The sequence below is a fragment of the Ranitomeya imitator genome, chromosome 8 (genome assembly GCF_032444005.1).
Source record: "Ranitomeya imitator isolate aRanImi1 chromosome 8, aRanImi1.pri, whole genome shotgun sequence".
In the NCBI taxonomy this organism is placed as follows: domain Eukaryota; kingdom Metazoa; phylum Chordata; class Amphibia; order Anura; family Dendrobatidae; genus Ranitomeya; species Ranitomeya imitator.
Genome location: NC_091289.1, coordinates 126,656,225 through 126,680,199, shown reverse-complemented (window position 1 = coordinate 126,680,199; position 23,975 = coordinate 126,656,225). Strand labels below are relative to the sequence as shown.

The following is a 23,975-nucleotide window of genomic DNA, read 5'->3' as shown; positions in this document are numbered from 1 at the left end:
TGTGTCCCCAACTTTTTACTATTGATGCTGCCTATGCGGCATCAATAGTAAAAAAATGTAATGTTAAAAATAATAAAAAAACAAAAAACCTGCTATTTTCACCCTCCGTGGTCCGCCAAGCCGCACGCACCTGCCACCATCTTCCGTTCTCGGCGATGCATTGCGAAATTACCCAGAAGACTTAGCGGTCTCGCGAGACTGCTAAGTCATCTGGGTAATTTCGCAATGCATTCTGTGAACGGAAGATGGCGGCAGCTGTGCGCATATCACCGGAGCTTTGCTGGATCCCAGGGGTGAGTATATAACTATTTTTTATTTTAATTATTTTTTTAACAGGGATATGGTGCCCACACTGCTGTATACTACGTGGGCTGTGTTAGATACCGCGTGGCTGCTATATACTACATAGGCAGTGTTATATACTACGTGGGCTGTGTGATATACTCCGTGGGCTGTGCTATATATTACGTGGCCACTGTTATATACTGCGTGGGCAGTGTTATATACTACGTGGATGTTATATACTGCATGGGCAGTGTTATATACTACGTGGCTGCTATATACTGCGTGGGCTGTGCTATATATTACGTGGCCAGTGTTATATACTGCGTGGCCTGTGTTATATACTATGTCGCCTGTGTTATATACTGCGTGGCTGCTATATACTGCGTGGGATGTGTTATATAGTACGTGGCTGTGTTATATACTGCGTGGCCACTGTTATATATTGCGCATTGGGTATACTACAATATGTATGTATATAGCAGCCACATAGTATATAGCACAGGCCACGTAGTATTTGTCTGCTATATACTACATGGCTCCTATATACTACGTGGCCTGTGCTATATACTATGTGGCTGCTATATACATACATAAATACATATTCTAGAATACCCGATGCATTAGAATCAGGCCACCATCTAGTCCTATTATAAAGGGATATTTGGGTAAACGGTATCTCCTAAAGTGCGGCAGCTGAGCATGTGGACCACCCAGCTCAAATCTAACAGGGATAAAAATGCCCCATTCTGGAGTCAAAGTCAGATCTCCAATCTAGACCTTATCTACTGGATAGATGTTAATTACTACCTACTGGAATACCTTTTGTATCAGTTTAAAGAAGCAAATCAGCCCAAACAGTGATATCTTATATTTATTGCAGAGCGGTATCTTATCTTCCTCCCAGTGTCATCCTTACCCTCCCCCCCAAGGCCATGCACTAAACCAGCACATCACAATGCTAATTACTATGAATGTAATGATTTATTTACGTATACAGAATACCTCAATGTCTGGTAGGTGGGGGTTCATTTTTCAGACTCACACCTACCTGCTCCCTTGCCGGTCTTTCCATAGCAGAGCACACAAGGTGGCAGCAGAAGCACCCAGCTATGTTACGGGATATGGAATCGCCTAACTGAAATCGATAGACTTCTGCATCTCCATCTATGGGAAGCTTTCATGGAGTTTTTATTAGTTGCAAATGTTACATAGTAAATGATGATATAACGATGATATGTTACATTTCAATAATGTATAAACACATACAATGGTACATAAGCCTTATATAATGTCTATTAGACCGATTATAACAATCTGACTATATGAAGAGTCCTGACCAATCTGACTACATGGTAGAATTAATTAGATGTAAAAGTGTAACGTGGTGTCGTCCTACGTGGCAGTGCCTTTTGTTGTCTATCAACCAACATAACCGTGTACGTCCTCAATGAGAATATCCCCCATTACACAGCGACACATACTCTGCCTTAAGGAAGCACTTCTATTTATATTTTTTATCGTGTGTGTACATCTGCATGTAGTGTGAATAATAATAGTCATTTACCACTGCTCTCTCCGGGATCCAGCGCAGTTCTGCTCCTCTTCTCAGTGATGTCACTGCTCTGCAGACTCTCTAGGATTCAACGCAGTTCTGCTCCTCTTCTCAGTGATGTCACAGCTCTATAGACTCTCTGGGATTCAATACAGTTCTGCTTCTCTTCTCACTGATGTCACAGCTCTGCAGACTATCCAGGATCCACCGCCGTTCTGCTCCTCTTCTCGGTGATTTCACAGCTCTGTAGACAATCTTGGATCAAGCATCATTCTGCTCCTCTTCTCAGTGACGTCACCGCTCTGCAGACTCTCCGGGATCCAGCGCCGTTCTGCTCCTCTTTTCAGTGTTGTCATCGCTTTGCAGACTCTCCAGGATCCAGTGCTGTTCTGCTCCTCCTCTCAGTGATGTCACCAATCTGCAGACTATCCTGGATCCAGCGCCATTCTGCTCCTCTTCACAGTGACGTCACCGCTCTGCAGACTCTCCAGGATCCAGTGCCATTCTGCTCCTCTTCTTAGTGATGTCACCGCTCTGCAGACTATCCTAGATTCAGCGCTGTTCTGCTCCTCTTCACAGTGACGTCACCAGTCTGCAGACTATCCTGGATTCAGCACTGTTGTGCTCCTCCTCTCAGTGACGTTAATGCTCTGCAGATTCTCCGGGTCACGCTGCGCATTGTGTCACCCAGAAGTGGTTTCTACAGCATAAGTCTATGGAGCGTCAGAACAAAGCTCTTTGTAAAAGAGACATCCGGCTCTCACACAGAGCCGCCTTGTCACAAATGTGATGACGTCATGGAGAAGTCGTGGTGGGACAGAACAGTGGTAGGGGAGTATATTAACACACTCACACCACATTACATACTCACATAAAATAATAATAATAATATTTCTACCATATTCCACCACACTTTACAATTAAGCGAGGAAATGAGCAAACAATAAAAATAATACAATGCAACACATCATTCACCAGGTACAGGAGGAAGGAGGGTCCTGCTTGGAAGCTTACACTCTATGAGAAATAGGGGGGACACAATAGGTAGAACGTGCTGTTATGTACGGTCCGGCCATCATTATAATAAATTGGGTATTCATATAAAGCTGCAGGATCCGTCATCAGCCAGGATCCGTCTGAGTGCAGTTACCGGGTGCTATTGGTGCTTGGAGGATGTGGAAACAGATGAATAGGACGGAGCAGATAACGATTAACATTCAGAAGGAGGGAACAGGGGAACGTTATATATACACACGTTTAATAAAAATAAATATAGATGGGAGGCGTCTTTAATTTCATTCTACTGTACAATTCGGGACAGTTTTTATTCGGGAGCCTGGAAAAGCTGAGCATAAACCCCGGTGATAGCAATAACTATTATATACATAATGGAGAAATTCTCTATACAGTATAATAAATGGACATCACGCACAGACGGACATTATGGCTCCTGGAGAGGTCACCGGATGCATTTTTGCTGGGCAATCGCTTGCTCGTGCGCCATGCACACTGTGTGCGATGAATTTCACAGACAGCCGCACTCCAATATTTGCACACTATGGGCAAATTCCACAGCAGACACATGCGCACAGACACATGCAGGAGGGAGTGCGGGGTGCTGGCGAGCTGCCCGCCTCCAGTCTCTGGGGAAAATCCACTTTAAAACCTTGGAAGTCTTTAAAATTCATTTAGCCAGCAGGTCTGTGGAGCGTTTTATATACAGAGCATACATGGGAGGGGGATTGTCTCCCAGCTCAGGTCATACACAAAGCCACCTGACGCTCTATCCCCCCCCCCGGTAACAGGAACGGGGGCTCCTGTGATCAATAAAAAAACATCTTGTGAATCTCATTGTCATCCCTCTTTATAGAACCTTTTAGAAAAGGTGAGAAACAAAGCAGAAAAAGGAGATGATAATAGTGAATGAGCAGAGTAATAAAAAGCAGCACACAGGTCAGTGACAAATTAAAGGGATTTTCCAGCATTTTAGGAAAATCATCTGTTCCGGTGGTCATTGATGCCTTTGTGTACCTTCTGTAGTGATGTCTGTGCCCACGTGACGGTCACTGTCCTCATTAGTGGTATCTATGGCACGTGGCGGCAGCAGCACTCACCTGCACATGGATGGCACACCATCACTGCAGGAAGTGAGCGCACACCCGCGGCAGTGCTGGAGCCCGCAGGGAAGACCATGGGTGAGTGGGGGTTACTTTTATATTTTACACTATTTCCTTCTCAATTGATTTTCTTAAAACACTGGAAAATCCCTTTAGCCCTCATGATCGAGCTTTTTTTGGTTTTGCGTTTTTGTTTTTCGCTCCCCTTCTTTCCAGAGCCATAACTTTTTATTTTTCCATCAATATGGCCATGTGAGGGCTTATTTTTTGCGGGACGAGTTGTACTTTTGAACGACACAGATGACTAAGGGTCGGTTTACACAGACGGCGGCACAATAGCGTCACCGATCGGTAAAATGTAACCGATCAGTGTCCATTTGAATGATAATCTACACAGTAAATGAGCGCACTGAAAGTTTCGCTTGATCATTGTGTGATTGGCAGCGGTCTACTTGGCAAGATAACCATAAAATTAGCGTGAAAATGCCCCTTAAAAGATTCCTCTCATGAAGTTTTTTTCTGTAAATCTGTGTATATAGTGTAGTGTCAGCGTGTTAATATACTCACCGAGTGCCGCCTTCTCTAGTATCCAGCACCCTTCTGCTCCTCTTCTCAGTGACGTCACCACTCTGCAGAATCTTTGGGTCACACCACGCTCTGCATGACCTGAAAGTGACTTCAGTGTAGGTCTAGAAAGTGTCAGAACAAGGCCCCATAGGTGTACATTATAAAGAGATTTTAGGCTCACCCATAGAGCATAGAGTCTGCAGAGCAGTGACGTCACCGAGAAGAGGAGCAGAACATACAGTAATTAGATAAAGTAAACTATTATTTAGAAATGAATATCCACACCACAATTAGGTTTTAGGCTGGAGTTCCCATGGCAGGTAGACCATGTCATCTAAAAATGTTGTTTTTTTAATGAGATACATAGGTCCCCACCACAATCGTTTCCACTTCATGAGATACAAGGGGGTCACCATTTCTAGCCAGTGTCATTATGACAATAGACATTTGACCTATTTATGACAATCATACAAGACACAGTATTTATATAGAGCTGAATGAGGCAGGCAGCACTTACAAGCCATCCACATGTTCTTATGTGCGCCCTTCCCACCCACAGCTCCAGATACGGCACATATAGGTAGCAGAACCCAAAAGCCGTACACGGCCAGCAGATGGCAACAGAGAGCTCTGCAATCCCTGGCACTTACGGAGCACAGTATATAAGACTAGACACAATATTACGGGACACAGAGGCAGAATACAATGCAAACTTCGATTTTGGTGCATCTTAAATTACTTACTCAAGCAACACTACTTAATATATCCAAATCCATTAACTTTCACTTATAGAAGGCTGCACAGACTATATTACATAAAATTGAAAAAAAAAATACTGTTCATACCGGCAAAGCTCCAATGCCACCACTGTTGCAGTCCGCATCGGCATCTCTGCACTTCTTGGCACTCATGACATGCTTTGCATACATGGGACTGCTGCAGCCAATCACTGTGGTAATGCTTGCTGGCATGAGACTTCTGAGGACAGTGATTGGCTGCAGCAGTCAAGTGCAAAAAAACAAAAACATTAAGAATATCAGAAAAGAGCAAATAGATGCCAATCAATAAAGGAACAGAACAGTCATAATTATACCATGTAGTATTAAGAGATAAATTAGCAGAAAGATACTAAGATAAAAAGCTAGTCTATGATGCTGCTCCGTCTGGTACAGGACAGGGGATAGTTTGGAAAACTGCAGTCTGTACTTGGACAGTGAATGTTGGAGGTGTGAAGACGGCCAAAATCTGCTGCAAAAAGGTGATGGGTGAAAATAACAATAGAAGTAAGGTTATACTGAATAAAATAGTATATGAGGATCACTTATGGAAGGTAGGTTATATAAAATTAATAATATATAGGATGTGTAAGATGGCCGCCGGACGGGTCCCTGAGGGGAGATATGTGACATCGCGGTTATTAGCTGCGGTGATGTGAGCTCGGAAGCACGCTCCAGCACATATAGTGCTGAGAGAATTATTAGGCCATTCCATGGCCGGCTTTTATGTGCACTTATAAGAGATGGGTGGCAATGACTGATCATATATCCCTATCCCTGGGGCGTGGTTTAGCAAATAAAATGGAGACCGAGTGTCTGGACCTGGAGATATGTGGATCTTCTGTGTGCTGGTCTGTTCTAAGACCTAAAGAACCAGACAATATCCTGAATGGGTCGACCCGCTCTATGTTGTATGGACTTTTTACTCTATGTTTTCACTTTGTGCAGGAAAAAGCTGTTCTTTTGTTTTGCTATCCTGAGCAATCTAAGAAGTTTAAATAAACTTGCCTGGACATTTCAGCAATATCGCTTCCTCTGCATACCATCCAGACCTCAGCATACCATCCACAGACAGATGGCTTGGTAGAAAGGTTCAATAAAACCTTGAAGGCAATGTTGAAGAAGATCGTGGAGAAGGACGTCCGGGACTGGGACTGTCTACTACTGTACCTTTTTAATAAATACAGCCGTGGTGTAGTCCTCCAAAATAACTATCAACTCATATAGGACTAAAACATAACTTTTACTAAACCAATTAAAATAAGTACCAAAAGTGCAAGGTGCAGACTAACAACCAAATAAACATATGTGAGCTGCGCTGTAAATACAACATATATAGTCTCACAACAACACAAACGCAGCATACACACAATCCTCTCAAATAATCCAGAAACGCCCTCGGGCGCTGATTAGAGGATAAAAGAGGCTTTAGCCACGGGTATAAACACCCCTCTCTTTGTCCGCTGTTGTGAATTCCGCTCTTGGGCTCCCTCCGGTGGTTGTAAGTGGCACTTTTGTGAATTCTGTTCTTGGGCTCCCTCTTGTGGTTTCTAGTGGTATGGCTGCTCCTTGGAGTTAGCTGTCATCAGCTGCCTCCACTTATCGTCTCTTCTGCTCGGCTATTTAAGTCTGGCTCTATCTTCAGCCAGTGCCACTTGTAAATGGTTCCTGGTTGGATTCACATCTCTTTGGAGTTCCCTGTTATCCTGACCAGTTCAGCTAAGCTAAGTTTTTGCTTGCCCTTTTCCGTCCATAGATTGTGGACTTATCCATTCTGTGCTTTCTATGTTTGTCCAGCTTATCAGTGTGAATTAATTCTGTCTTGCTGGAAGCTCTGGGAGGCAGATTTGCCCTCCACACCTTTAGTCAGGTGTGGAGATTTTTTGTAAACTCTGCGTGGATTTTTTAGTGTTTTATACTGACCGCAAAGTATTCCATCCTGTCCTATCTATTTAGTTAGACTGGCCTCCTGTGCTCATCCTGGTTTCATTCTGTGTATGTCTTTTCCCTCTCCACTCACAGTCATTATTTGTGGGGGGCTAATCTATCCTTTGGGGATTTTCTCTGAGGCAAGATAGCTTTCCTGCTTCTATCTTTAGGGGTAGTTAGCTCTTAGGCTGTGACGAGATGCCTAGTGTTGTGAATTCTGTGGCAGAGCTCCCTCCTGTGGTCACAAGTGGTACTTCGGCTGATTCTCTCTGGGAGCTTCCGTTTGTGGAGGAAAGTGGTACTGCGGCTTCTGAGTTTCCTCCCTCAGGTGATCTGGTGAGGTCGTTACGTGCTTCTCTACTTAACTCCACCTAATGCTTTGATCCATGCTTCCTTTCAATGTTCCAGTGTTGGACTTGTTTTTCCCTGGATCATTCCTGTGGCCTGCTGCTCTGCATAGCTAAGTTCTTCTTTGCTATTTGTTTGCTATTTTTTCTGTCCAGCTTGTCTAATTGTTTTGCTGGAAGCTCTGGGACGCAAAGGGTGTACCTCCGTGCCGTTAGTTCGGTACGGAGGGTCTTTTTGCCCCCTTTGCGTGGTTTTCTTTAGGGTTTTGTGTAGACCGCAAAGTTTTCTTTCCTATCCTCGCTCTGTTAAGAAAGTCGGGCCTCACTTTGCTGAATCTGTTTCATCCCTACGTTTGTCTTTTCATCTTAACTCACAGTCATTATATGTGGGGGGCTGCCTTTTCCTTTGGGGTATTTCTCTGAGGCAAGGTAGGCTTATTTTCTATCTTCAGGCTAGTTAGTTTCTCAGGCTGTGCCGAGTTGCATAGGCAGAGTTAGGCGCAATCCACGGCTGCCTCTAGTGTTGTTTGGAGAGGATTAGGGATTGCGGTCTGCAGAGTTCCCACGTCTCAGAGCTCGTTCTATTATTTTGGGTTATTGTCAGATCACTGTATGTGCTCTAACCGCTATGTCCATTGTGATACTGAATTGCCTATCACAACAGCCTAGGGAGAGTTAGGAGCATTCCACGGCTACTTCTAGTGTTGTGTTTAGCTTAGGGACTGCGGTCAGTACAGTTACCACTTCCTTCAGAGCTCGTTCCATGTTGCTCCTAGACCACCGTATCATAACAGTCCGCACACGGATGTTAGCGTCGGCTGGATGATGCACATGCAAAGAACCCCATAATCACCCCCTGATGAGGATTTACCGAAACGCGTCGGGAAGGAGGGGATAGTGTCCACCGCCAGATGGAGTACCGAATAAGGAGTTAATACACGGTTCCGGGCGGGTGAGACTGTTCTGTATTTTCTATTACCAGTCTTATTATTGGACAGGCACTCTCAGTAGGGTAACACGCGAGAGGTACGGTGTTTATGCCATTATGCGATGTCACAGAGGGTCCACTGTTCATAACCCCGGTCCATAGCACTTTGTATATAGGGTATCAGTGTATCTAGCTCTCTTCACCCTATAAAGTGCGGACAAAGATGTTTATTTGGTTGTTAGTCTGCACCTTGCACTTTTGGTACTTATTTTAATTGGTTTAGTAAAAGTTATGTTTTAGTCCTATATGAGTTGATAGCTACTACTGTACCTTCTATTTTCCATTAGAGAAGTCCCACAGGCCTCTACTGGGTTCTGTCCTTTTGAACTTTTGTATGGCCAACACCCCCTGTGGGCTCCTCGACACAGCAAAGGAGACATGGGAGGCAGAGTCTACACCCTACCAGAGTGTAATGGATCATGTGGCCCAGATGCAAGAGAGGATTGCAAAGGTGATGCCCATCGTGAGTGAACACCTCCTCAAAGCACAAGAGGCACAGTTGAGGGTGTACAATAGGTCAGCGAGGGTGAGACACTTCGACCCTGGGGATAGAGTACTGGTGCTGGTACCTTCGATGGAGAGCAAATTCCTGGCCAAGTAGCAGGGTCCATACGAAACAGTTGAAAGGGTGTGGACGTCAACTATAAAGTCCACCAACCAGGGAGAAGGAAGCCCAACCAGGTATACCACGTCAACCTGATTAAGCCATGGCGAGATAGGGAACCCGTGGAAGCTCCGTGTTTGTTGGCCAAGCCTGAAGCTGCCATAGAGGAAATTAAGGTGACAGAGACGCTGTCACGTGTCCAAAAGCAACGGTGTAGAGAGTTGCAACAGCGGAACAGAGACCTGTTCTCAGAACTGCCGTGTTGTACAAAAGTCATAGAGCATGAGGTTCTGACGGAGCTTCATGTCCGGGTCAACTTGAAGCCATATCGGATACCCGGAGCCCGCTGAGAGGTGATCTCAAAGGAGGTGAAGTGGATGCAGAGTCTGGGAGTCATTGAGGAAACCAAGAGTGGCTTGTCCAGTCCAATAGTCTTAGTGTCGAAACCAGATGGAGAATGGCAGTTTTCCAATGACTATAGGAAGCTGAACGAGGATTCTAAGTTCAATACATACCCAATGCCCAATGTCGATGAATCGTGAGGCTAGACCCGTCTCGGTAGATTACTACCCTTGACCTCACAAAAGGGTATTGGCAAATTTCCATGTCCCAAGACGCCAAGGGGAAGACTGCCTTTTCAATGCCAGATGGATGCTTCCAAACTACAAGGATGCCGTTTGGGTTACAAGGAGCTCCAGCCACATTCCAGAGAGCCATGGATCAGATTCTAGTTCCCCCACAAGCGCTAGGCAGCGGCCTACCTGGATGACATTGTGATCTTCAGCCTGGAATGGGGGAGCCATATGAGCAAAGTCCAGGTGATACTTGATGCTCTATGGAAGGCGGTGTTTTCTATAAACCTGAAGAAATGTGTGTTAGGAATGGAGGAATCTAAATACTTGGACTATGTTATAGGCAGGGGTGAAATAAAGCCTCAGATAAAAAAAGTTGAGGCGATCCAGAGTTGGCTATAACCCCTCTCAAAGAAGCAGGTCAGAGCATTCCTGGGGATTGTAGGATATTACCGCCGGTTTATTCCGAACTTCGTAATGGTGGTCACCTCTCTGACAGACCTCCTTAAAAGGGCCAAGTGTGCTCTGGCTAAGTGGTCTCCAGAAGCTTAAGCGGCCTTCCAGGAACTGAAGCTAGCCCGATGTAAAGAGCAGCTGCTGGTGGCACCGGGTTTCTCCAAGAAGTTTGTGGTCCAGACGGACGCATCAGATGTGGGGCTGGGCACTGTCTTCTCACAAGAGGTGAACGGGGTAGAGCACCCCAAAGTGTATCTGAGTTGGATGTCATCCTGCGAGAATAATTACTCCATAGTGGAGAAGCAATGTTTGGCCATCAAGAGGGCGTTAGACACTCTAAGGTACTATCTGTTAGGCAGGAAGTTCAGGCTAGTGTCAGACTATGCCCAACTGAAGTGGATGAGGGAGAAGTATTGCCCAAGTGACCAGGTGGTTCCTAGCACTTCAGCATTATAACTTCCATGTGAAGCACGGGCCAGGGAAGCTGTATGACAATGCTGTAACTCTGTCGAGAGTCCACTGTTTGATGGCACAAGATGCCAAGCCCCCTGGCTTTGGGCAGAGGGGGTATGTAAGATGACCGCTGAATGGGTCCTTGAGGGGATATATGTGTCATTTTTGGTTATTAGCTCTGGTGATGTGAGCTCGGAAGCATGCTCCAGCACATATAGTCCTGAGAGAGTTATTAGGCCATTCCAGGGCCTGGTTTTATGAGCAGTCATAAGAGATGGGTGGGAATGACTGATCACATATCCCTACACCCAAAGCGTGGTTTAGAAAATAAAATGGAGACTGAGTGTTTGGACCTGGAGATATGTGGATCTCCTGTGTGTTGGTCTGTGAAAAGACCTAAAGAACTGGACACAATCCTGAGCAGGCGGACCCGCTATATGTTGTATGAACTTTTTACACTATTTTTTCTCTTTGTGCTGGAAAAGGTTGTTCTTTTGTTTTGCTATCCTGAACAATGGTATATGCACATAATAATGGTGGCAGAAGATAAGTGAATAATATATAGGATGGTATATGCACATAATAATGGTGGCATGAGATAAGTGAATGATATATAGGATGGTATATGCACATAATAATGGTGGGTAGGTGATAAGTGAATAATATATAGGATGGTATATGCACATAATAATGGTGGGTAGGTGATAAGCGAATAATATATAGGATGATATACACACATAATGGTGGGTAGGTGATAAGTGAATAATATATAGTATGGTATATGGCAGATAAAGCACCAAGTCATCCAAACTTTCATGGATATACAACATCTAGTTAGTCATTAGTCTTTGGATTGTATGGAGTCACATACATCAATGTGACGCCAACTACTTTGTGTTAGTAAAAGCGACAATAACTGCAACTTTGTGTAAATCTCACAGTCCCACACAAAAATGACTGAATAGCGACCCCCGCAGTCTCCTCACATTTCTCCATTCACTTGTATTGGCGTGCAATGTGGCTGAAGTTGTCATGCACACCGCGGCTATGGACTATCAATGCTGGCAATTAGCGTAGGTATGAGACAGAACAGTAATAGCAGCTATGGAGCGCAATAAATAATAACACTACGAGCTGTCAAAGAGAAAGCTACGAAAAATAATAATTAAAGCGTGTGCGCAAGGAGGAACCCCGAGCCCACTACCCCTCGCACAAAACGCGCAGATAAATAGAAATATCTCACAACCCACACAGGCTTCTTTCACACCAGTCAAAATGACAGAATTTATCTTTGAAACCTGCTGGCAACATCCTCTGCATTATTAAAAGAGTGTCTGGATATAAGGGGATTAAACTCTGCCGCATACATTATTCCAAAATATGTCTAACAAGTCGCTTCATTATCCTCTGCCTTTTCACAGCTCCTTGTGATGTGGCAATGCTACATTCTCCTTTTTTATTTTTACCAACAGCTGGGAAGGGTGAGCTCCCAGCCCATTCTTAGTGTTCACATCTCGCCGTAGCCCCTTCTCCCCCTCGTCATTGTGTTTCCTGCAGAACAGAGGAAGGGCCCTACTTCTAAAGATCAATTCATATTTCCATAATCCATGCCTGTGCCTCTCCCCGGGGTGGTGGGTGTCCCTCGTGTCTTCAGCTACGTTCTACAACTGTCAATAAGTCCTGGTAACAATGGGGCCGAGACAAAGGGGCTTTGGCAGACGAAAGAGGCAGATAGTGGGGGGGTCTTGGCTGGTGCCATATGCTGGTTTGATTCTTAAAATGCCCTCCCGGTAAAGAAAAACTGTTTCTTCATCGTAATCTCCAACATGCACTTTTAACCCTTCCGCACAACAAAGGCGAAGGCTTTATAATAGCTTATACACATTACTACATTGTGCCATCATTTCAATTCTACCATGACGGGTGTACTCATATTATCCCTCGTTGATATGAATAATTACATTTCATGTTATTTTATTTTTTTAAATTAATTATAGGTAAAATGTGACTTATTATTGCAAACTAAAAAAAATATAAGGAGGACCGGGATATCCAATATACATTGGTTTACAGTGACCCACTGTCTATAGTAAAAACGCAATGATGGGCCGTAAAACGTAATCACCTCAAGAAGCAAAGCAGCCCGGCCGTAGGAAATCGAGATGGAAATTTCTAAATGAGATTATCCCTTAAAGACCATTACAGACGTGGCCATTAACCCCAGATTAAGTGGTTAAGAAGTGAGTCTGCCATTCAGATGTCACACGTGCCGTAACCACAAAGCAGGTGAAGAGGATGGAAATCAGAGCCAGCGCTCTCGTCACTACGCCCAACGCAGGAGTTTGGGAGAGTTAAGGCTGTGTGCCCACCATGAGTGCCTGGCGTCTTACCGCTCCAGCAATGTGGATGGGATTTACAGTAACATCATGCACACTGTGCTTTTTTTTTTTTAATCTCCATGTAAACTGACTTCCGAAATGAGTTTCAAGTCCGCAGCATGTAAATTTCTCTTGCGGGTATGCTGAGATTTATGTGCAGAATTTTCCCACAAACAAGTAAATCCACGGAAGAAACGCATCAAAAAGGAATGTACGGTAATCTGCACATGACTGTATCAATAAAGTCAAAGCCAAGTACCAGGAAGTATGACACACTAGAAAGACAAAAATAACAGTGTTAACAAACGCAATAAAAATGCATGTAAAAAAAAACGACCCTCAAAAACACAATGAAAAAATGCAAGTAACAATTTACACAATAGGTGCAAAAAATCTGTAACATCAAAAACTGAATGTAGCCTGGATATCCGTGTACCAAAGAGTCCGCCATTTCCGTGGTACATTTATGGTTTCCTGTCCTATGGAGCTACATGCTAATCTCATAACGGGTGATGCATCGTGGTGATAGGGTAAGAGGTTTACATGTTATCATCCATGTGGATAGGACCTGGAGCCCTGTGTACATACATATGCAGTTATCTATTAAGAGAATTGTTAGTATTGACTATTCCCTGACCCTTTGATCTGTAAAAGTAAGGTTTTATGTGTTTTTTTGGATGGTTTACACACAGAGATGGGTTAACAAATCCCAACATTTGGAACTATATAATATAATAATAATAATAATAATTTTTATTTATATAGCGCCAACATATTCCGCAGCGCTTTACAAATTATAGAGGGGACTTGTACAGACAATAGACATTACAGCATAACAGAAATACAGTTCAAAACAGATACCAGGAGGAATGAGGGCCCTGCTCGCAAGCTTACAAACTATGAGGAAAAGGGGAGACACGAGAGGTGGATGGTAACAATTGCTTTAGTTATTCGGACCGGCCATAGTGTAAGGCTCGGGTGTTCATGTAAAGCTGCATGAACCAGTTACCTGCCTAAGTATGTAGCAGTACAGACACAGAGGGCTATTAACTGCATAAAGTGAATGAGAACATGATGCGAGGAACCTGGTTTTTTTTTTTTTGTTTGTTTTTTTTTTATATATAAATAGGCCACACAGGGATCGTTAGGTTAATGCATTGAGGCGGTAGGCCAGTCTGAACAAGTGAGTTTTTAGGGTACGCTTAAAACTGTGGGGATTGGGGATTAATCGTATTAACCTAGGTAGTGCATTCCAAAGAATCGGCGCAGCACGTGTAAAGTCTTGGAGACGGGAGTGGGAGGTTCTGATTATTGAGGATGCTAACCTGAGGTCATTAGCGGAGCGGAGGGCACGGGTAGGGTGGTAGACTGAGACCAGAGAGGAGATGTAGGGTGGTGCAGAGCCATGGAGTGCTTTGTGGATGAGGGTAGTAGTTTTGTACTGGATTCTGGAGTGGATGGGTAGCCAGTGTAATGACTGGCACAAGGTAGAGGCATCGGTGTAACGGTTGGTGAGGAATATGATCCTGGCAGCAGCATTCAGGACAGATTGGAGCGGGGAAAGTTTGGTAAGAGGGAGGCCGATTAGTAGAGAGTTACAATAGTCCAGACGACAATGAATAAGTGAAACAGTAAGAGTTTTTGCAGAGTCGAAAGTAAGAAAAGGGCGAATTCTAGAAATGTTTTTGAGATGCAGGTAAGAAGAGCGAGCCAGTGATCGAATGTGGGGGGTGAATGAAAGGTCAGAATCAAGGATGACCCCAAGGCAGCGGGCATGTTGCTATGGAGTAATGGCGGAACCGCACACGGAGATGGCAATGTCAGGCAAAGGTAGGTTAGTAGAGGGAGAGAACACGAGGAGTTCAGTTTTTGACAGGTTTAGTTTCAGATAGAGGGAGGACATGATGTTAGAGACAGCGGTAAGACAATCACTGGTGTTTTCTAAAAAGGTCGGCGTGACAACAGGAGAAGAGGTGTATAATTGGGTGTCGTCAGCATAGAGATGGTACTGGAAACCAAATCTACTGATTGTTTGTCCAATAGGGGCAGTATACAACGAGAAGAGGAGGGGGCCTAGGACTGATCCTTGAGGAACCCCAACAGTAAGGGGAAGGTGAGAGGAGGAGGAACCAGCAAAACATACAGTGAAGGATCGGTCAGAGAGATAGGAGGAGAACCATGAGAGAACGGTGTCCTTGAGGCCGATGGAGCGGAACATAGTGAGGAGGAGCTGATGATCCACAGTATCGAATGCTGCAGAGAGATCCAACAGAATTAGCATGGAGTAGTGACCATTAGATTTAGCTGTTAGTAGGTCATTAGAGACTTTAGTGAGGGCAGTTTCAGTAGAGTGTAAAGAGCGGAAGCCAGATTGAAGAGGGTCGAGAAGAGAGTTATCTGAGAGATAGCGGGTAAGACGGGAGTGGACCAGGCGTTCGAGGAGTTTAGAGATGAAGGGAAGATTAGTGTTTTCACTGCAGTGCTATGGGGCCCATTATCTGAGACAGCTTGCCTACCATTGGGTAAGGGCTTCAATTTCACATTCTCCACCAGGTAAGGTGCTAGGTCAATACTGGTAAGATATTTCCAGCTGCCGCCATAACTCAGGTGAAGGAGTATCTTTATGGCTTTGAGGAGACACCAAAAGATGGGTATGAGAGCAAGACAACAACTTGCATTTGGTGTTAGCGCCATATCAGGCCACAGCAAAGAGGAGAAGTGGAGGTCATCTGATGCCACTCGGCCTCCCCACACACACTCCGTATGTGCTCCTTCTTAATCACCATCTCCTTCATTCCAACTCTTGGGAATAGGATGGATGGGAGTGCAGATGCCTGGAGAGCACCAAGCCTCTGGTGGTGAAGAGGCTGCTGGTCCTTACATAGCCCCTGCCCATGGACCCACTGATGCATCCTGTGAGGCCACAATACATTACAGCCCTTCTCAATGCAGGAAAGATAGTTTTTTTCTCAAAAAAGCCCCCTTCTTAAGTTACCGACAACCACAGCGCCCTCATAAGCACAATTGCCCCATTGTCCCCGTAACATTAATGCCTATTTGAGATTCCCCATATTGCCGAAACCCACAATGGCCTTACAATGCGTGGCCTGCACCTCCATAAAGGTAACTAGCACATTATCCTCAGAATTCCTGACCAGTAGATTTATAATAATGTCATGTCACGGTGTCCCCCTGAAAGTCATAAAGAGGACAGACACAGTGCACCCCATAATACCCGGCCAGGGCTCCCAAAACAGCAACGACTTCAGTAATAGAAACTGTCCACATGAAACATGGCTCGAATTTATTATATTAGTAAAGTTACTAAAATTAAAATAAAACCTTTTCCCCAAAAAAATAGTTGTACTTTGACAGTGTAATGCTACATTTGTATAAGTTATCACATTATATAATATTTATCACATTATATAATATGCACAGTGAACGACAAATTACAAAAATAAAATACAGCATAATAGCAATTCCTCCCCTCCTCCAAAAAAGTACTGTAATTAAAGTTAATAAATTATTTATATGGTCACAGGGTATCCAATCAATGGTGGTCAGACTCTTAGGATAGCCACATTTCAGCGGAGTAAATGGGCCGCGGCATAATAGCCTCATAGTCTTATGTTTGGATGAAGAGGCCCGCGGTCGGCCCCGGTCATGGCAATCCATACACGGACTGTGAATGTTGGACATGTGAGATGACACAATCAGATCTGCACATGCACCATAAGATCAGATTGGACAAATGCACGGGAGATGCCAAATGGAAGAAAGACTAATTTTTATCTAATTGGTATGTAACCTATGAACCCAGGGCGATAGTATGTATGCTGACGATTTGCGGCAGATTTGACCCTATGTATTGCTAAGGGTGAAAACCATGGTCAAATCCAAGGTAAAAATCCAATTAATTGAAATGCAGATTTAAAATTTATAGCGTATGTCAATTTTTACTGCAGATTTTCTTCACAGTGTGTGGATGAGAGGTCATCTCCATACAAATCAGAGGTGGAAACTCTGCTGTCTATCTGATCCATATGGTCATTCTTTACCATGACAGTGACCTAAAATATTCTTATGATCATTTCCATCAGTTTGGGCTCAGAATTGCTGATAATAACATTCCAGATTATTCTAACAACCTGAATGAATTTCATATTAATAGTAAAGTTCACGACACAGTAGTGTGCTCGGGCCTGATTAGAGGTGTTTTACATATGCAGAATTCCTCCTGTGAGCCTGCAGGTCAGGAAAGTCACTGCCGTTTCAGGTCACGCCATCAGATAGTCCGGCAGATTTACCACTGACAAATATGAAGGTAATTGTGAGCTGCACACAGTGAAGAAGAATTCTAGCGAGCGGTCGGGAAGCGGAGGTGTGCACACATCATTACATCCAGCCGCGCTCACTGGCCGCTCACACAATCAGACCTACTTGTGATGTTACCAACCTGGTCCGAGAAGTCCTCCGGGAACATCCAGAGTAAGGCCGGATCTGTAAATAATTGACACAGAGCATTAATCAGAGGAGTCAGGACAGGATGGATCCACCAGAGACATGAATATTGACACTTCTCTTCCAAGGATAATCAGAATTCTTGCACACATGCTCCCAAGACTTCTGCAGACCTCAAAGAGTTAATCCTGACCTCTACAATTGGGCACAAGCGATACCTGGCGTTTATACAGAGTAACCTGTAATCTTCCAATCAAAGCCATACTGCTTACAGTCCATGATTAGAATAGAGCTTTCCCCAACCCCACAGCCTGTGCGCTGCACAACACATCAGCCACAGAAATGTGCATCTAAAATTAGATTTAGAAGTCTTTTGGTGTCAAAGGATGCCCTCTTATTAGAAAAGTAGTCACCAGAAGAGGGAGATTCCGGACCCATAAAGCCAGGGTCAGACGAGCAGAGGAAGATCAGCAGAATTTCAAGCAGAAAATGTGGACAATTATCTGTATTGTCATCCCTTTCCATTTTTAAACGCTGTGTGTCATCTCTTTTTAGACAACAATATTGTAAAATGTACATGATCAAACACAGTTTCCTTGGTTAATAGAGATGTATCTGTAAAAATCTGCAGCTGTACGAATTATCCGCACGGGATCAGAGTTTTTTTTTTTTTTTACACATTCATAGACTTATACTGGAGATTCTGATCCAATACTCACAAGAAAATACTTATAATTACTGATTGAATTACACGTCAGTGTTCAGAGGGCACACATCCATATAATGTGTGTGACACGTACTATTGCTCCCCGTTTTTCTCAGACAGCACACATCCATATAATGTGTGTGACACGTACTATTGCTCCCCGTTTTTCTCGGACAGCACACATCCATATAATGCGTGTGACACGTACTATTGCTGCCCGTTTTTCTCAGACAGCACACATCCATATAATGTGTGTGACACGTACTATTGCTCCCCGTTTTTCTCAGACAGCACACATCCATATAATGTGTGTGACACGTACTATTGCTCCCCGTTTTTCTCAGACAGCACACATCCATATAATGTGTGTGACACGTACTATTGCTCCCCGTTTTTCTCAGACAGCACACATCCATATAATGTGTGTGACACGTACTAGTGCTGCCCGTTTTTCTCAGACAGCACACATCCATATAATGCGTGTGACACGTACTACTGCTCCCCGTTTTTGTCAGACAGCACACATCCATATAATGCGTGTGACACGTACTATTGCTGCCCGTTTTTGTCAGACGGCACACATCCATATAATGCGTGTGACACGTACTATTGCTCCCCGTTTTTCTCGGACAGCACACATCCATATAATGCGTGTGACACGTACTATTGCTGCCCGTTTTTGTCAGACAGCACACATCCATATAATGCGTGTGACACGTACTAGTGCTGCCCGTTTTTGTCGGACAGCACACATCCATATAATGCGTGTGACACGTACTATTGCTGCCCGTTTTTGTCAGACAGCACACATCCATAAAATGCGTGTGACACGTACTAGTGCTGCCCGTTTTTCTCGGACAGCACACATCCATATAATGCGTGTGACACGTACTATTGCTCCCCGTTTTTCTCGGACAGCACACATCCATATAATGCGTGTGACACGTACTAGTGCTGCCCGTTTTTCTCGGACAGCACACATCTATATAATATGTGTGACACGTACTATTGCTGCCCGTTTTTCTCGGACAGCACACATCCATATAATGCGTGTGACACGTACTATTGCTCCCCGTTTTTCTCGGACAGCACACATCCATATAATGCGTGTGACACGTACTAGTGCTGCCCGTTTTTCTCGGACAGCACACATCCATATAATGCGTGTGACACGTACTATTGCTCCCCGTTTTTCTCGGACAGCACACATCCATATAATGCGTGTGACACGTACTAGTGCTGCCCGTTTTTGTCAGACAGCACGCATCCATATAATGCGTGTGACATGTACTATTGCTGCCCGTTTTTCTCAGACAGCACACATCCATATAATGTGTGTAACACATACTACTGCTCCCCGTTTTTGTCAGACGGCACACATCCATATAATGCGTTTGACACGTACTATTGCTGCCCGTTTTTGTCAGACGGCACACATCCATACAATGTGTGTGACACGTACTAGTGCTGCCCGTTTTTCTCGGACAGCACACATCTATATAATGTGTGTGACACGTACTATTGCTGCCCGTTTTTCTCGGACAGCACACATCTATATAATGTGTGTGACACGTACTATTGCTGCCCGTTTTTCTCGGACAGCACACATCTATATAATGTGTGTGACATGTACTACTGCTCCCCATTTTTCTCAGACAGCACACATCCATATAATGTGTGTGACACGTACTACTGCTCCCCGTTTTTCTTGGACAGCACACATCCATATAATGTGTGTGACATGTACTATTGCTGCCCGTTTTTCTCAGACAGCACACATCTATATAATGTGTGTGACATGTACTATTGCTGCCCGTTTTTCTCAGACAGCACACATCTATATAATGTGTGTGACATATACTAGTGCTGCCCATTTTTCTCAGACAGCACACATCTATATAATGTGTATAAACCGACTATTTAAGGGCAAATATCATAAACTAGATTGTGGCCCGATTCTAACGCATCGGGTATTCTAGAATATGCATGTCCCCGTAGTATATGGACAATGATGATTCCAGAATTCGCGGCAGACTGTGCCCGTCGCTGATTGGTCGAGGCAACCTTTATGACATCATCGTCGCCATGGCAACCATTATGACATCATCGTCGCTGTGCCCGTGGCTGATTGGTCGAGGCAACCTTTATGACATCATCGTCGCCATGGCAACCATTATGACATAATCGTCACTGTGCCCGTTGCTGATTGGTCGAGGCCTGGCGGCCTCGACCAATCAGACGCGGGATTTCTACGTCCTTTATGACATCATCGTCGCTGTGCCCGTTGCTGATTGGTCGAGGCCTAGCGGCCTCGACCAATCAGAGACGCGGGATTTCGACGTCGATGCTGTGCCGGTCTCTGATTGGCGGCCTCGACCAATCAGAGAGCCGGGATTTCCAGGACAGACAGACGGAAAAACCCTTAGGCAATTATATATATAGATGCTCCGCCATAATATACATACAAGAACCAAAAGAAAAATGGACACTAGAGCTAAAATTGAATATTTATTGAAGAAAACGTATAAAAATTGAAGAACAATACTAACAAAAATAATAATAATAATAATAAGATGCAAGAAGACAAGGCGAGGCTACACACTAGTGCCACGTACTCCTAGCCATACAGATATTAAATAAACTAGATTGTGGCCCGATTCTAACGCATCGGGTATTCTAGAATATGCATGTCCCCGTAGTATATGGACAATGATGATTCCAGAATTCGCGGCAGACTGTGCCCGTCGCTGATTGGTCTAGGCAACCTTTATGACATCATCGTCGCCATGGCAACCATTATGACATCAATTGTGGCCCGATTCTAACGCATCGGGTATTCTAGAATATGCATGTCCCCGTAGTATATGGACAATGATGATTCCAGAATTTGCGGCAGACTGTGCCCGTCGCTGATTGGTCAAGGCGACCTTTATGACATCATCGTCGCCATGGCAACCATTATGACATCATCGTCGCTGTGCCCGTTGCTGATTGGTTGAGGCCTGGCGGCCTCAACCAATCAGAGACGCGGGATTTCTACGTCCTTTATGACATCATCTAACGCATCGGGTATTCTAGAATATGCATGTCCCCGTAGTATATGGACAATGATGATTCCAGAATTCGCGGCACACTGTGCCCGTCGCTGATTGGTCGAGGCAACCTTTATGACATCATCGTCGCCATGGCAACCATTATGACATCTACGTCGATACTGTGCCCGTCGCTGAATCAGAAACGTGAGATGTCTACGTCCTTTATGACATCATCGTCGCTGTGCCCGTTGCTGATTGGTCGAGGCCTGGCGGCCTCGACCAATCAGAGACGCGGGATTTCTACGTCGATGCTGTGCCGGTCTCTGATTGGTCGAGGCCTAGCGGCCTCGACCAATCAGAGAGCCGGGATTTCCAGGACAGACAGACAGACAGAGACGAAAAAACCCTTAGGCAATTATATATATAGATAAGCTAAAAAAAGAGGGATGTACATTGCTCCTATCATAGGAAGTCACATGAAAATGGAAATTATATGCACTTAAATATGTAGTATCCATAAATAGACTGCCAAGCGTGTGAGAAAACCATAATAATCAATAAATATATATATAAAATATCGGACATAACAAGGCTTCACACGAAAAAGATTTCACATAGGAGCAAGGCTCATGGTAGCAAGGCTAAATAAGGGGAGGTTCATAAATAGGAAAATGCATAGGGCAGCATACAGACAAGTATATACAGGAGAAATTCCATATAGTATAAAGAGGCTGCATACATACGGTAATTATCATGATATCTAAAGACCAACCTGTAATAGTACGTGGAAGAGGAGGCCCCGACGCGCGTTTCGCACAATAGCTTCCTCGGGGGGGCGTTCAATATATAATGTGTATGACACGTACTACCGCTCCCCGTTTTTCTCAGACAGCACACATCTATATAATGCGTGTGACATGTACTAGTGCTGCCCGTTTTGCTCAGACTGCACACATCCATATAATGCGTGTGACATGTACTAGTGCTGCCCGTTTTGCTCGGACAGCACACATCTATATAATGCACACGTACCACTGCTGCCCGTTTTTTTTCCTCGGACAGCACACATCCATACAATGCGTATGTTTTATTCATTTACATAGTGCCATCATATTCCACAGCGCTTTACACACATCATCATCATCACTGTCCCCATTGGGGCTCACAATCTAGCCCCTAGCAGTATGTCTTTCAAGTGTGAGAGGAACCTGGAGAACCCATAAGAAACTCATGCAAACATGGGGAGAACATACAAACACTTTGCAGATGTTGTCCTTGGTGAGATTTGAACCAAGGACCCCAGCGCTGCAAGTCTGCAGTGCTAACCACTGAGCCACCGTGCTGCCCCTAATGTAGCTTTAGAGTGGAGAACAGCTACAAGAGGGTTCTTCTCGCTTTGGGGGTTTAGCCACATCCATATGGTACATAGGTAGTGCAGTAATGTTAATGGAAACTGTATAATACTTAAGTTTCCCGTGTAGTGGCCATGCTGTAGAAAAACCACTAATCAATGAAGATTTTCAAAACCGGACAGCCACTTACAGAGGTTTGATTCTGATAATCCCATGCCAATCTGGTTGATGACTATATAACTACCATCAAGCAAAATAGTAAAAATATAAGACAAAATTTGCCAAAAAATATCAAACCTTTATTTCATACAATTAACCAATACAAAAAAAAACCGATTAACTGCCCAGAACTCCCTGATCAAACTGCATGCGCAGGGAGCTTCTTTTTTACACATTGTGGAATTTTGTTTTTACCACTTAAATGAAAAAGAACCTTTTACATGTTTGGGACCTGCAAACCCGTAATGACCAGGAGAATCATAATGGCAGGTCAGTTTTAGCATTTATCAAACATGGTAAAAAAAAAAAAAAAAAAAAAAACCCCAAACAATTATTGAATTGCACTTTTTTTTTGCAATTTCACAGCACTTGAAATTTTTTTTAACGTTTTCTAGTACATGATATGGTAAAATAAAAAGGTTAAGGCCCTGGGAAGAAGTGGAACAAAAAAGGAAAATAGAAAAGCCCAAGGTCGGGAAGGGGTTAAAAGCTGCTTTTTACAGTACCAGCAAAAACTATGAGATTTCGGAAATCTCATGCACACACAATTTTTTTTTCCTGACTGAATTAGAAAACTGCAGCGTGTCACTTTTTTCAGTGTTTTTGCAGCTTTTTTTCACCCATAAAAAGCAATGAGTAAGTGCAAAAAAATGCAGCAAAAACGTTGCCATAAGTTTTTGATATATTTTAAGTGGAACAAAGCAGGTACAGCAAGATGTGAAACCCATTTATCTTTGTGATTTTCTCAAGTTTAAACCATAATGTCTTGTTCTCCTCACCTGAGATGGCATTTAGGATTAGCACAGTTTAATTAAAATAGTGATATGTATAAAGTAAATATTGGCCGACCAAGGTGTGAGATTGGACAATACCAACTGAATGGCTGACTAATGTGTATAAAGTAAACAGTGTCAATCCTAGAAAATGCACTACCAATGTGACAATAATGACATGTGAACAGAACCTTAGGCTACAAATAACATGTAATATTGCAGTCAGCATCATACGCTCCTTGTATTAGCCAATCTACTAAGGACTACTATAGTCTCGTAGTGGAAAATGCCCAAGTGTGCCTCTATTCTATTCTCCTGCCAATATACATAGTCCCCAATAACACATTTTGGCCTCCACTGCAATAAAGTATATCAATTTTACTTTTGGCTTCAGCCATTACT

General features: G+C 43.9%; 1 protein-coding gene across 5 annotated transcripts in view; it reads right to left on the bottom strand.

Annotated features, from left to right (window-relative positions):
* The window catches only part of DENND1B (DENN domain containing 1B), a 270,360-nt gene that overhangs the window by 175,390 nt on the left and 70,995 nt on the right, over positions 1-23,975 (bottom strand). For all 5 annotated transcript variants that reach the window (XM_069737361.1, XM_069737358.1, XM_069737357.1 and 2 more), the window contains exon 3: positions 17,484-17,527. In XM_069737361.1, the coding sequence (XP_069593462.1) occupies positions 17,484-17,527 (44 nt within the window). The remainder of the gene's footprint in view (positions 1-17,483; positions 17,528-23,975) is intronic.